The sequence below is a fragment of the Erinaceus europaeus genome, chromosome 1 (genome assembly GCF_950295315.1).
Source record: "Erinaceus europaeus chromosome 1, mEriEur2.1, whole genome shotgun sequence".
Classification (NCBI taxonomy): Eukaryota; Metazoa; Chordata; class Mammalia; order Eulipotyphla; family Erinaceidae; genus Erinaceus; species Erinaceus europaeus.
The window spans coordinates 97,245,344-97,260,855 of NC_080162.1; the positions used below are offsets into that span (position 1 = coordinate 97,245,344).

Here is a 15,512-nt window from a genome sequence, read left to right on the forward strand (position 1 = left end):
ATGAATAAACCATATCTGTCTGAGACCAGTCTCTTTACTAATGAGGGTGGGTGACAGGGAACAGGATTGAGGGAAGAGTGAGCTCTGTATAGTCCCAGTCTGGGTCTCAGCCTTGAGGGAGTGTGGCTTTTAGGATACCTGGAAAAGGAGACAGGAATGAAGCAAATGCACAAGAGCTCACCTATGGAAACCATGACACACACACCCTCTTTAGTGCACTTCTTTCCCACACACCCAGTGCAGCACCCTAGGGTGCCACCTGGGGGAGCCTGAGGACCCTCTCCCTCCAGGTGTGCTAGACGCCACCTCTTGAGGGTAGGACTGCCCCAGTCACTGAGCTCTGGGCTTCTTTGGAGCCCAGCATCTGCCACCATCCAGCCTCAGAGACCCAGCTGTTCAGGCAGAGACCTGACCTCTGGGACCCCTGGGATGATAAGTGTGTTCATTAATTGGGGGGGGGGGGCTCACACCAATGGACCTTTCCGTTGTGTCCAGACTGCTGCACCATCAGTGAGGATTTACATTTTTTTTCACTTAGAGAAGGTGAAAGCATGGAAACTGGTAATAATCCACACACACACACACACACACACACACACACACACACACACACACACACCAGCTACTGGGATCCAAATCCTTCATCAGCTGCTCCAAATACTATGCAAGCAACTACTGCCCAGGAGCTCTTGTAGAAATTCCTTCACCTTGAACTCAGGTAGGGGTACCTCAGACCCACCTATGTGTGCCACTCCCACTCTGGAACCTGCAGCACTGAGGCCACAAGGTCCTGGTGACTCTAGGTGTGGAGAGGCCACCCTGTTGAGGTGTGACTATGTATTAGACAACACTCATGAGGCTGGACACTGTTGGAGTGTACACACCTCTGTTCTCCATCTTCTGGTGTGTGTTTGTGTGTGTGTGTGTGTGTGTATCTTTGTGTGTGTATGGTCTGTCTTTGTGGTTCTGTGCCTGTGTATGAGTGTGAATATCTGTATCTGGTGGTGGTGGGATGTACCTGCCTGTCACCCATGTGTCTCTATGAATCCCCAGGTCTGTATCTCTCCCTCCCTTCTCCCCAGTAGTGTCTACAGGGTTCGAGTAGAAATAGAAATGGCTGGTGAAGTGACAGTGATCAGCAAATTGGTTTATTATGATTATTATTGAAAAGGGGTTGTGGTAAGTAGGATTTGAGTCTGGCTTAGATGGTGGGGAAGTCAGTCACAGGCTTCCCCAGATCTAACCTTCTCCAGGTCTTTCAGCTGCACAGCAACTAGGGTAACACGGTGGGAGAGTCTAGAGTCCGAGGGGAGGAAGGCTACACAGAGACAGAGGGCTCGGGCGGGGCAGCCCTTTCAGAGCCTGGAGTCGTCAGAGCTAGGAGTCTCCTAGAGGAGACTGAGGCTGGGGGGCGGCGCAGAGGCGGGGTCCTAGAGGACGGCGGGGGGCGTTGGCGGTGGCTACTGAGGGAGCAGAGGGAAAGACTCGGGGGTGGGGCTGGAGGAGGGGGAGAGGGAGGGAGTAAGGAGAGAGGAGGGAGGAGGGGGAGGAAGGAAGGAGCGAACAGGCGCGGCCAGCTCGCTCACAACCAGTCGGGAGGCTGTGGGGAGCCTGCGACGTCGGAGGCGCTACCTTGGACAGAGGCGGCTGTCCCTACCCCTGCTCCCCGCGCTGCGGACCAGCAGCTTTCCTGGGCCCCTCCCGCGCGTGTTCTTGCCCCAGTCCTGTCTGGTGTTGTGCGGCGGAGAGCAGCAGAGCAGGTGAGAGGAGCCGGGGCTGGCGGAGCGCGACGCGGGGAGGGGTGCGGAGAGCCCTGCTCGCTGGAGGGAGCCGCTTTCAGCCACCTCCCCACGCAGGGCCGGGAGGTCCCCCAACCCGTGGAATCCTACTTGTTCTAACCCTGCAGCCGCCGTCGGGGCGCCATCGGTAGATCAGAGGATTCCTTCCGCAGCTCTGACTGGGGAGTTGCTTGGTGAGAAATTGTAGAGGGGGAAGAGGTTTGGAGAGACTTGACCAGCGGGGCTCCGGGCTCCACGTGCATGCACCCTCTGCTCTTGAGCCCCCATCTGCTGCGTGCTGAGGTCTAAACTTTCTGTGCGGAGTCAGAGCGCCGCATAGCCCACTTCCGTGAAGGTGATGGGTGGGGCTGGGAGAGTGGCCCTGAGGGGGACAAGTATTAGCCAGGGCCCAGGGAGACCCGGGAATACAGTGGAAAAGGGGGGAAAATAAATAAGAATAGCGATCCAGGTATGAGGTGAGGTTGGGCTTCCCAGAGAAGAGAAACCCCTCTGGGTAGCCTTCAGAAAGTGATAGGTGGGAGTATTGATGACTGAACAGCAGAGACAGATGGATCGACCTTCTCGTGGTGCATCCCGTGAGTACCCATTTATTGGGGAAACTGACGATCCTTCCTAGCCGACTGAATCCACATGGATCCCAGTCACTTTCAAAGCCAGCAACAAGCAGACATCAGGCTCAACCTGACGCTGTTGACTGGCTACGGAAGAAGGGCAAACGCTAGAAGAAGAAGAAGAAGAAGAAGAAGAAGAAGAAGAAGAAGAAGAAGAAGAAGAGATAGACAGATGCATGAGTGTAAAACGTTCCAGCATCTGGCCAGTGAGCTCAAGAGAAGCTGTCTGGCTGGGACCAGACACTCCCTCTTTGTACCCTCCCTGAAGCCAGCTCCCCTCTACCCTGTGTACTCCTCTGTGATTTGGGCAATCCCAGCCTTGACTAGTATCTTGTGGTCCTGAGTCCAGCACAAGCAAGAAGTATGCTCCTCAGCACCACAAGCATTTGTACTGATCTGACCTTGTCCTAAGAGCTCTCTCAAACCTGCCCTGTGCTGGGATGGCCCCTTACCCAACACCGCTGAGTTTTAGAGAGTAGGGGGATGGGGAATGGATTTCTATCTCACTGGCAGGTCTGGGGGGGAGGGGGTTGGGTCTCATGGTCCAGAATGCCTTGGAATGGTGATTGAGAACAACTCTCCATTCCGCCTTCTGCACTGCTAGGCAACCACAGACTTCTCTGCCCATGGGCTTGTATCATATATCTTTCTGAATGCTTCACTGGCTGTGTCTCCTGCCTAGCCAGACACTACCTGGCTGTGCCTGCTTGAGAGTTGTGGGTGGGATGAGGTAGTGGCATGGACTGAGCAACAGTTTTATCTTCTTAAGAGAGACTACAAGATGGATGAATAGAAAGCAGAGCTGTGTGTCTCTGCAGATATATGCTTGTAGGGAAATCTGAGGGTAGAGGCTGGGTCCTACTGCCCTTAAACTTTGGTTTTGCCCCTCTTGGCTTAATTCAGTTCTCTTGCGCCTTCAAAATTAATTCATTTCTCACCCAACTGAGTCAGAGTGGGGGAGGAGAGACATGAGGGCCTATATTCAGAAAGGATGGACCTCAAACAATATCCTGGGTTCTGTCAGTTGGGCTGGGGTGACAGCAGCCTTGTAGAGCAAGCGTCACACTCTTACTTGGGGGGCTCAGCACAAAGAATTGGTATGGGAGGGGGGACATCAGGAGATTAGGACCAGGTTCCCTGTGATCTACTGGTCTTCTCACAAGAAGGGGGAAGGAGTATCAGGCTACAAAAGAAGAAGGGTCTATAGCAGAGATCTGGAGCTATTGTTTTGACATTTCCCCACTTTTTGGTTCCTAGATTGGCATCTTTGCTTTCCCAAGCAGGAGCCACCAAGATGCCCATTCTGGAAAAAGCTCCCACTAAGGTGGCAACAAAAACTCCCAGCAGTGAGGGAGACTCGGTGAGTAAACATTTGGAAGTATTTTTCTCTTCCTTTGTCTTATCACTCACATGCCCTTGCTTCCAGAGCAGTCCTACATGGGACTGACCTCTAGAACTTTAGACCTTAGTTCCACACTGTCCCGGGGCATAAGGCTGCAGCCCTCCTTATAGCTTGCTGGGAGGGTCTGAAGCAGCTAGGAGTGACTGATTCAAAGTGGTGCCAAGGAAATGTTGACAGTCATATTTCCTGACGCCCCCCCCCCCCCCACCAAGATCAAGGAAATCATTTGAACTGGACAAGGTATTCTTTTTTTCATAGGGCCACCCCCTGACAGCTTTGAGTTCAATGGGATTACTTTAAGAAAAGGTGAAATTCCCTATTCTTTTTTCTACCAGAGCATTGCTCAACTCTGGCTTATAGTGGTGCAGGGAATTAAACCTGAAATTCCCTATTCTAAGCCTTGTCATATTTCAGCCCCACCCACTGTCAAAACTTCAGCTCTGGAGCCTTAAGCACCCTCTTTCCCACTGTCTAGAGACAGAGCATGCCTCTTGGGTGGCATACTCTCTCCCCACCCTGCCTTCCAGAACTGTAGCGCAACTCATCTGATCTCCAGGTTGTTGCACAAGCTAGTTCCTTGGCTACACTTGTATTTTTGCCATCTTCTTATCCATACACCCCACCTCCCCCACCCCTCACCCCCAGGGCTTCATTTGAAACTCAGATCAGAACTGAACCTGCTGGCTTCTCTCCATGAAGTTGCTCACTGCAGTTTCCCTGTGTCAGCTGATGAACATCTGTGCCATGGACTATGGTCTACAGCACGCCCCTTCCGCTCAACTAGGGCTTCCTTGAGAGCAAGCACTGTCTCTCCAAATGTTCCTGATTCTAGGCCAGGGCCTGAATCACATAAACTGCTCAAGAAATATGTCCTGCCCCAAGATTTCAGGGTCAAAAGAACTTCTCCAGTACAAATCATAAGCGTGTTAAGGAGGAGTCCAAGGGGGCTAAGAGGCCTAGGTCACAACTTTCTGCTTTATTCCTTTTTACCTGTTACCTGATTCCCCCTTAACTATCACAGGTTCCACAGACTGTTTCTAGCAGGGGCTCCAACAAGACTTGTTGACACTATTGGCCAAGTTGTCAGCTGAGCTGGGTTTTCCTTAGCTGACAGTCCATTAACCTATCTTACAAGTCTACAGACCCTAAGCAAAGGAAGAGGGAACCAGAGCATGTGTGTGTGTGTGGGGGGGGGGGGCATGCATCTGGCTCTCTGGGAGTTGAAGGGACAACTTTGTGTGCTGCCCAGGCCAAGCTTCAAGTATTTCTCTGAGCAGAAGTTCTCAGTCATAACACTAAAACCTCTCTCCCACCCTCCTTCTAGGCTAGTGAACTCCGGAGAGCAGGCTTAGGCAGGTGGAGGGTTCCCATTTTACTCATCAGCACCCTCCCGTGTTCCTGTCTTCCCAGAGCTGCCCTGGGGGCTCCTCATCAGCTCTCTTCATCAGAAGCACAATGTTTCAGCTCCTCCCTTTGTTCTTTCTTTCTTTCTTTTTTTTTTTAATGAGAAAGATAGGAGAGAGAGAAAGAACCAGACATCACTCTGGTATATGTGCTGCCGGGGATCGAACTCTAGACCTCATGCTTGAGAGTCCAGTGCCTTAGCCACTGCACCTCCTCCTGCACCACCTCCCTTTGTTCTGCAGCCTATCTGGGGTGGAAATTGACCACCCTCACCACCCCACAGACCAGACAGCCATGAAAGGAGGCAGCTCCTGTCCAGCTTGGTAAAATTTAATTGAATGCACACACACAGACACACTTTCCTTCTATCCTTCCTTCCTTCCTTCCTTCCTTCCTTCCTTCCTTCCTTTCTTTTACCTCTAGGGTTATCACTGCTTCCATGGCCATTTTTTTATTTGGGGGGGAGTAGGACAAAGAGAAATTGAGAGAGGAGGGGACAATAGAGAGGGAAAGAGAGAGACACTTGCGGATCTGCTTCACCATTTGTGAAGTGACCCCTTTGCAGGTGGGGAGCCGGGGGCTCAAACCTGGATCCGTACACAGTCCTTGTAAAGACTTTATACAATATGCACTTAACCTGGTGTGTTACCGCTGGGCCTCTACCTCTTACCTCCCACCCCATTTCTAACTGTGACCAGCTAAGTAATGACAAGAGAGAGAGAGAGAGAGAGAGAGAGAGAGAGAGAGAGAGAGAGAGAGAGGCTACATGGATAAGGGGAAGGAGAAAACAACTAAGTTGCAGGATAGATGTTGGATGAAGACTGATTTCAAACTCTGGCTTTGTCAGCAAATTTCTCATAACATTGCACTAATCTCCACTCGCAAGTTCCTCATCAGTAAATGCAACAAAAACTCCTGCTCAGTTGAAATCCCTGGAGAGAACTGCTGTAAATGAGAAAGCATGCAGTGCACATCAGAAGGACATGGGTGGAGAGGTGGCACAGGGCTTCTGCCTCTTAGGCACCCCTCAGAAGGGGTTTACATTTTATGGTATATAAACTCACACTGGGCCAGTTGCTTCTCTCATTTAATTCCCTGTCCTATTCTCAGGTAGTAACTATTATCTGATGTTCCATCTCTGGATGAGGAAGCTGAGTCTTAAAGAGACCTAAGAGGAGGAATCCTGGTTGAATACTCATGTTACAATGCCCAAGAACCAGGTTCAAGCCCCTGGTCCCTACTTGTAGGGGGAAAGCTTTGTGAGTGGTGAAGCAATATTGCAGGTGTCTCTCTGTCTCTATCCCTCTCTACTACCCCCTTTCCTATCAATTTTGGTTGTCTCTATCCAGTAAATAATCCAGTTATAGAGTAAGAATGAGAAGCAGCCAGTGATAACAAGAACTGAGCTATTTCACCTTAGACCAATTCTTTTAAAATTAATATTTATTTATTTGATAGGACAGAGAGAAATTGAGAAGGAAAGGGAGGTAAAGAGGAAGAGAGAAAGAGAGACATCTGTCCCACTGCTTAACCTCTTGTGAAACTTCTCCTTGCAGGTGTGGGCCAGAGGCTTGAACCCAAGTCTTTCTGCATGGTATTGTGGGTATGCAAGTGCCAGGCTCCTTAGACTCATTCTTGATGGCTTGCAAACACTTTCACATCCACGACCCCTTTGATCAAAGGATGTTATTATATCTATTTTACAGGAGGGTAAACTGAGACACCTGTCTAAAGAAAATCTGTTCATGGTCACACAACTGATCATCAACAGAAGTAGGATATGAATCCAGGACTGTCTGGTACCAACTTCAAGATCTTTTTCTCTGCCCCTTGACCTTTCCTGTGGCAAAACTGGTCAGGGTGTGTGTGTGTGTGTGGGTGGGGTGCGGTGACAAATAGGAGCTTCCTAAGTTGATAACTACTGAGTTTTGCCTTCAAACAGATGTGTTTTGGCCAAGACATATATAGGGGAGCCAGAGTTGGACACTAGAAATCAACGTAGGATAGGCATGGACCACACATAAGGATATGCATAAAAAGTTGCAAACTCTGTCTTCCAGGAGCTGCCCAAACTTCCAGTGCCACCACTGCACCAAACCCTGACCACTTACCTGAGGTGCATGAGGCACCTGGTCCCTGAGGAGCAGTTTAAGAAGAGCCAGGCCATTGTGCAGAGATTTGGGGCCCCAGGTGGCCTTGGTGAGACCCTGCAGCAGAAACTCCTGGAAAGGCAGGAGAAGACAGCCAACTGGGTAAGAGATGCTGGGAGTGGAGTGACTGGAAGGGAAAGCAAGGGGCCTGTGAGGCAGGGTGTGGGGCAGAAGGCAGATATGGAGACAGAAGGGTTCAGATGAAAAGCAGATAGGGGACAAAGATGGGGTAGGTATGGGGATAAGAATGATTGTGAGAGAAGATGACAATTGGCGGGGGCAAAGGTGAGATACAGACAAGATATGAAATGGGAGGACAAATAGGAGGGATATGGGGCAATGGGATGCAGAGGACAGGATTGGAGGGCAGGTGGGGACAAGGATGGGGAGAAAATGGGGGCAGAAATAGGGGGGTGCAAAAATAGGGCAGCAAAGAACAGAGTGAGCTCAGGGAAGCAGAGAGGGATGAGAGGTGGGAAGGGACATGACTAAGGGTCAGGGATGGAGCACCAGGCAATCAAGATGGAAACTGGGATGGAAGAAAGGAGATAGTGTGGGGCAAAGATAAAGAACACAAATGGCAGGGTTGGGCAGTAACGCATCCAATTAAGTGCACATAGTACTAAGTTCAGGATCTCAGTTCAAGCCTCTGCTTCCCATCTGCAATGCGAAAGCTTCACAAATAGTGAAACAGGTCGGCAGGTATCTGTCTTTCTCTCTCCCTCTCTAGCTCCCCATCCTTTCTCAATTTCTCTCTGTCCTATGGAGTAAAATGCAAAAGGAAGAAAGAAAGAAAGAAAGAAAGAAAGAAAGAAAGAAAGAAAGAAAGAAAGACAGAAAGAAAGAGAGAAAGAGAGAGAGAAAGAAAGAGAGGAAGGAAGGAAGGAAGGAAGGAAGGAAAAGAAAAATGACTGTCAGGATCAGTGTATTCATAATGTTGGTATTGAGCCCCAGTGATAAACCTAGAAAGAAAGAAAAAAAAAAAAAAACAGAAATGGTAAAAATGGGAAACACATAGGTCCTAGCACCTATCTAGGGCTCAGTATGCATGTGGAATGGATGGATAAAGTGCATGAGCCAATGAAGTGTCCCCATAGTCCATTGGGCTTGCTAGGATGAACCTGGTGCCATTCTTAGGAGGAGTGTGTATATGACCATTGGGGGTAATAGCTCCCTTCCCCACCCTCTCGGCAGGTGTCTGAGTACTGGATGAATGACATGTATCTCAATAACCGCCTGGCCCTGCCTGTCAACTCCAGTCCAGCTGTCATCTTTGCCCGGCAGTATTTTCAAGACACCAACGACCAGCTAAGGTGAGCCCACCACACTCCTGGAGTCATAGCTCCTGGGTTCACTGCTTATGAATCTGCTTATGAATCTGCTTTGGGAGAGGAGAGAGGAGGTGGTCTGGCCCCAGTTCATGCCTTTGCTGAGCCTTGTGAGGTCAAATAACTCTGAAGATAGCAGCCACCCAGGGCATCAGGAAAGTGGTGAGGTGAAGTGAGGTGAGGCTAGGTGAGTGGCAAACACAGGGTGTTCTGCAGAAAGTATTTCTTTGGGGAATGGTTCAAATGGACTCTTAGATGCCCCCACAACAGTCTTAACCTGGCTGAGGTCCTAGAAGTAGGCATGTACCCTCTATCCTCCTTCCCCAAGGCTACCTGTGAGGACCTCTGTGGCCTCTAGCTCCCAGCTCAGAGCAGAGACTCCAAGGTGTAAATGGTTCCCTCTCAGCAGCCCCAGCCACCAGAGCCTCTGCCATCTGCTGCAATTTCAGAGCTCACTGAGCCACTGGAAGGGCCTCTGGGCCCAGGAATGATGGTGGAGGGCCATTTCTGCAGGAGTGGGGGCAGGGACAGAGGGAGGAAGGTCTCAGAACCAGATCAGAATGGGGCACAGAATGGGGAAAACTGGGGGAAGAGGGGAGTAGCAGGACTCACTTCAACACAGTGATGCTAAGAAGTCCCCTCTCTGTCCTCATTCTACACCAAACTGGCCTGCTGGTCAGGCAGCCTCCCCGGCGCCCCTCCTTGTCCCTGCAGCCCAGGCCTTCCTCTGGGCAAAGATAAATGTAGGGATGAATGAATAAGTCCTGGAAAAGTAGATCTCAGAATTGCATCAGAGGAGGTGTTTTCTTCCTAATGGAATTAAACCAGGGCTGAAGACAGTTAAGATGTGCATAGTCCCAATGCACAATTTTCTGGTACCTTTTTTTCCCAGCAGTAACTGCCCTTTCTGTTAGCTTTAAGGGGTTAGATTACTGACTTCCCAAAAACCCCGAAGTCCTGGCCCAGTCTTTCTTAGGAAGAGCCCCACCCCTGACCACCCAGTTCTCTCCTGCCTACTGTATGTGTGACCTCCTCTATCTGCCTCTCTCTCCTTCTCCACAGTCTCCTTCCAGTTTCCTCTCCTTCCTGCCCCAATCCTTCTCTCAATGGGACCACTTTTAATCCTAGGCTTGTGAAGGACTGACAGCATGGGGTAGGATGGGCGGGGGGGGGGGGGGGAACAGGGGGGGACTCTATGTAATTATAACTCTGGGTCTGGCATCTGGTGGGTGCTCCTGGAGTTAGGAGGGAGAGGGAGAGCCAAGGAAAGGGAAGAGGGAGAGAGAGAAAAGAGAGGAAGTTGAGGGGATGGAGGGCTCGGGCTCTTGGGAGGACAGACAGGAAGACAGCCTGAGACTACTTCTCTCCACAGGTTTGCAGCCAACCTCATCTCTGGTGTGCTCAGCTACAAGGCCATGCTGGACAGGTAGGACTGGGCCCTGTTCTAACACAGCTTATCTCCCTGTCACTCTAGACAGAGCAACTCCAAAGGACCAGGGACCTTCCCTTTTTTCAGCTGTGTCCCTGTATTCTCTAGCAGAGCAGGTGACCCTACCCCCACATTCTCAAGCACCAGGGTGATCTTTGTCCCAAGTTAGCCTGAAATTAGCAGTTCCTTTTCCTGGGGGTGAACAATGCTTTACAGTGACCCCCCCTTCCACCAAAGGTCCTGAGTTCAGTCCCCACCACCATCATAAGCCAGAGTTGAGCAGTGTTTCGATAAAAATAAAACAAAGTAAAGATAAAATCCCTTTGTGGGGAGTCGGGCGGTAACACAGCAGGTTAAGTGCAGGTGGCGCAAAGCACAAGGGCCAGCATAAGGATCCTGGTTCGAGCCCCTCCCCCATTCCCCACCTGCAGGGGAGTCACTTCACAGGCGGTGAAGCAGGTCTGCAGGTGTCTGTCTTTCTCTCCTGCTCTCTGTCTTCCCCTCCTCTCTCCATTTCACTCTGTCCTATCTAACAACAACGACATCAATAATAACTACAACAATAAAACAACAAGGGCAACAAAAGGGAATAAATAAATAAATTTTTTTTTAAATCCCCTTTGTGCCATATCTCCTCTGTTCCTACATGCTGTAAATTTATGTTAGGGACCTAGGGAAGCACAAGGACCCATAAGGATCCTGGTTTGAGCCCCCGGCTCCCCACCTGTAGGGGGTCACTTCACAGGTGGTGAAGCAGGTTTGGAGGTGTCTATCTTTCTCTCGCCCTCTCTGTCTTCCCCTCCTCTCTCCATTTCTCTCTGTCCTATCCAACAACAATGACATCAATAGAAATAATAACTAAAACAAAGGCAACAAAAGGGGAAATAAATAAATAAATATAAAAAAATAAATAAAATTTGTCTGTCAGGTCGCTACAAAAATTTCTGGAATCTCCCTTTGGATTCCATGTGAGTAGGTCACAGTCCAGATAGACACCCACACTTTGAGCTGTAGGGTTGTGGGATATCCCATTCAGTCCAACTCAGGGCTTCATATTTCCTGGGCTTAGAGCACCACTTTTATGTCTGCTTTTCAGTGAGACAGTTTTAGCTCCTGTAAGTTACTGCCTCATTACCTTGTTTCAGGACTTGAAATCTTATTTCCCAGTTTGCACACTTCGTAAGAACAGAAAACTTTGGTTTGTTTTTCTTGCTTTTATATTCCTATTTCTTGCTTTTATTTTCCAAGAATATAGGGTCTGGCACAGAAAAGGACTCAATAAGTACTTACTGGCTGAAAGAGTGAAAGAAAGGAACTGGAAGGAGGCTAGCAGAGGGAGGGAATGAGATTGAGAGAGGGATAGAGAAGAGGAAGAAGAAAGAAACAGGGAACAAGAGAGGGGAAGAAACACATGCTGAGTTTGCAGCAGAAAAATAACATTCTTGGGGCCAGGTGGTGGCATACCTGGTTGAGCATGCATGTTATAATGTGCAAGGACCCAGATTCAAACCCCCGGTTCCACCTGCAGGGGGAAAGCTTTGCTAATGGTGAAGCAGGGCTACAAGTGTCTCTCTTTCTCTCTCCCTCTCTATCTCCCTCTTCTGTCTCAATTTCTGGCTATCTCCATCCAATAAATAAAGATAAATTTTTAAAAATTAAGTATTTTTTTAAAAATAAAGAATGGTACCATTCTTGAATTTGGAAGAAACTTTCTTCCCCTCTCTTGTTCCCTGTTTCTTTCTTCTTCCTCTTCTCTATCCCTCTCTCAATCTCATTCCCTCCCTCTGCTAGCCTCCTTCCAGTTCCTTTCTTTCACTGTTTCAGCCAGTAAGTACTTATTGAGTCCTTTTCTGTGCCAGACCCTATATTCTTGGAAAATAAAAGCAAGAAATAGGAATATAAAAGCAAGAAGATATGGCAGTGGAGTAGGCTGCTAAAGAAGTATGAAAAGAGTTTTCTTTTTTTAAAAAAATATTTATTAATTTATTTATTCCCCCTTGTTGCCCTTGTTGTTTTATTGTTGTAATTATTATTGTTGTTACTGATGTCGTTGTTGTTGGATGGAACAGAGAGAAATGGAGAGAGGAGGGGAAAACAGAGAGGAGGAGAGAAAGACAGACACCTGCAGACCCACTTCACGGCCTGTGAAGCGACTCCCCTGCAGGTGGGGAGCCAGGGGCTTGAACAAGAATACTTACGCCAGTCCTTGCACTTTGTGCCACGTGCGCTTAACCGGCTGCACTACTGCCTGACTCCCTGGGAAGAGTTTTCTAAACATGTTGGTTGAGCACAGAGTGAGGGTGAAGGCATGTCAAGCAGAGCTCAGTACAAGCGGAGGCACAGAGGTCTAAGATGGCAAGATTTGCACACGTTTGAAATTGAAAATGAGATTGGAGGTCTATGTGTGCAGGGGTAGGGTAGGGGAAGGAAGCAAGAGAAGACCCTGAAGGTCTCCATGGACGTTACAACATGGAGGATTGAATTATTTGGCTGTGACTTGTTTTGTACAATCATGTTTTGATGGAACTAATTCTGATTTCCTGTCTCCCTTTATCCTCTCCTACTGTCTGCCTTCCTCTCCCCTCCAGTCATACAATTCCTATCGATTCTGCCAAGGGTCAGCTGTCAGGACAACCCCTCTGTATGAAGCAATATTATGGGCTCTTCTCTTCCTATCGCCTGCCCGGCCAGACTCAGGACACATTAGTGGCCCAGAAGAGCAGTGTCATGCCTGAACCAGAGCACGTTATTGTGGCCTGCTGTAACCAGGTAAGCTGCCTGACCCACTCCAGGTTTGGGTTCAGGGAGGGGGCACACATGTTCTTTTCCATTCCTGCTTCTCCAAGGGTGGTCAGTTCCTCCGGGAGTCACACAGTGAGGTGGGAAAGAGTGATCCCAAAGTGGAGTCTCCTGACTCCCAGAGGGTCCCACTTTCTCTCCACTGGAGAAAGGTAGCATATTGGTTATGCAAAAAAGACTTCCCTGGCTGCGATTTCAAGGTCCTAGGTTCAATCCTTAGCACTACAATAAGTCACAGCTGAGCTGTGAAGGAGGGTAGGAAAAGTCACCCACTGAGAAATCCTTCCTGAGCTCCCTCTTCAGTCCTGACCATCCCAGACATTTTGAAGGAACTGTTTAGCTGAACTAAGGGTCAGTAATGACACCCAGATTGGCTTCAGTCTCTCTACCTTCAGATAACCAGGTTTCCTTCCCAAGGATCCCACACAGATAGATGGACAGTCAGGACTTTACAGACTATCAGGACTTCCTCATTCAGACTGTGGACTCAGATTCATCCCATCTGACCTACAATGCCGATAGAGGAACATGTGGCATTTCTAGCAGACATGTGAAGAAATGAGATTGAGACAAGCTAAGGAACTTGTCTGAGGGTGGGCAGAGTTCCTAGGTCTGACACGCTTCTTATCTCCTGCAGTTCAAGTCTCTAGGTTGGGTTCCAGGTTACTAACAGGGTCCATGGGTACTCAAGAGACAGGTTGAATTATGAAAATTATGAAATTATGACCCCTCAACAGTGTCCACCAGATTGTATATATATGTTGAGGCACCATGCAGACATTTCATCTGACAAAAATCTACCTTTTGACAGCCACCTAGGAACTCCTCTGGCATTTTCCCTGCAGTACTTTTTCTTGGTCCCATCTCATATTTGTAGTCTAAGTGAGGAACTCAGGAAAAGTCCACCATCTTGAGGATGGCTAACCCCAGATATAAAGTTCACCTGAAAATCATAAAATGAGAACATTTCCCCATCTCCCTTCAAAAGCCAAACCCAGAATTTCCACACACACACACACACACACACACACACACACACACCTATCCCACCCAGTGGACCAGGCCACATATATACATACAGCTCAGGAGATGGCATGAAGTATTCATGTCAATGGATAAAAAGGGAGTTTTTTTTCCCCTGGGGCTAAGAACAAGATCCTTTACAACGCCCCAAATTCTGGCCTTAAAAGCTGTTCAATTGATACTTATAGGCCTTCCTTATAAAGCACAAACTGAAATAATGTATATATACACATTTGTACTTAGAGCATTTTGCATGTTGTTTTTTAATCTTCCTCTGTGTATTATTTGATGACTTGCCTTTATTTTTCTCTATTCACTAGTATATCTGAGATCTATCTCTGTAAATGTATCAAGAATTAGTTTATTCCTTTTCACTGTTGAGTAGATGCGCACTGGGCAACCCTACTACATTTTAATTAGTTCCCTACTGGAGAATATTTGGGGTCCCTCTCACATCTTATTATTGCAAAAAAGGCTGAGATGAAGTACACATTCTTTAAGATGTTTTCACAAAGGTTTATGTTTCTCCATGCCTCAGGCTAAAGTGTAGTATTTACATATTTAGTTGCTGAGAATTAATGTATGCACATTTTTAGTTTTGACAGACATTGCCCTCCAACAGCATTGTACCAATGTTATATTCAATTTCCCACATATTTTTATGTTAACTAGAAGTAGTAAAAACAAACTTTCTTTTACTGAGTTTAATCTAGACTGGTTATGATGTGGGGCAGCTTGGGACCCAGTAATAGACAGGATTGGGTTGGTCTCCAAATTGTAACTATTCAAAATGACCGCATGTCTTGGAAACCCTGAGCTTGAGTATTTCCTGACCCAAGCTCAAGTGCGGAGACTCAGTGAAGGCCTGGCACCTCAGGCCAGCTGCCATGAGTGACATGTTTGACCTGTTTCCCCCACAGTTCTTTGTCTTGGATGTTGTCATTAATTTCCGCCGTCTCAGTGAGGGGGATCTGTTCACTCAGTTGAGAAAGATAGTCAAAATGGCGTCCAACGAGGATGAACGCTTACCTCCAATCGGCCTGCTGACGTCAGACGGGAGGAGCGAGTGGGCTGAGGCCAGGACAGTCCTCGTGAAAGGTTAGCAGCAGTGCCCAGTGCTTCTCCACACTCATCTCATCCTCATGCCCATTGGCTTTTCTCCCTCCAGGGTTGGTCAGCATGGCCTCATGCCCATTTGCCATAGCATGGGGGCTCAGGCCTCCTTCCAACTCAGGACTAGATGCAAGCCCCGAGTCTTGTTATCAGCAAAGGAGCCTTACAGCTGAAGGCTCCTTTTTGTACTGATCTGTGGCAACAGTTTAGCTTTCTGGATTAGGCTGGCTAGCACGAGAAACCTGGGATTTCTGGAATTATTCGGGAGGATTAGAACTGAAGGAAGGCTAACTAAAATTTAATCTGTTTTACTAGTGGGCAGGGATGATACTCTCTTGTTTGATGAGTGTGAGTCACTGAGAAATCTGTCAGATGGAGCTTTGGGATGCAGTCCACTTCTGAGGGGTGTTTTTTGGCTGTATAATAATAATAATAATAATAATAATTATTATTA

General features: G+C 48.3%; 1 protein-coding gene across 1 annotated transcript in view; it reads left to right on the forward strand.

Annotated features, from left to right (window-relative positions):
* The first annotated feature begins 3,671 nt into the window (after window positions 1-3,671).
* Window positions 3,672-15,512, forward strand: part of CHAT (choline O-acetyltransferase) — a 58,902-nt gene continuing 47,061 nt past the window's right edge. Inside the window, exons 1-6 of the mRNA XM_007526485.3 lie at window positions 3,672-3,770; window positions 7,277-7,468; window positions 8,561-8,679; window positions 10,067-10,120; window positions 12,712-12,892; window positions 14,866-15,043. Coding sequence (XP_007526547.1) covers window positions 3,705-3,770; window positions 7,277-7,468; window positions 8,561-8,679; window positions 10,067-10,120; window positions 12,712-12,892; window positions 14,866-15,043 — 790 coding nt within the window. The 5' untranslated portion in view covers window positions 3,672-3,704. The remainder of the gene's footprint in view (window positions 3,771-7,276; window positions 7,469-8,560; window positions 8,680-10,066; window positions 10,121-12,711; window positions 12,893-14,865; window positions 15,044-15,512) is intronic.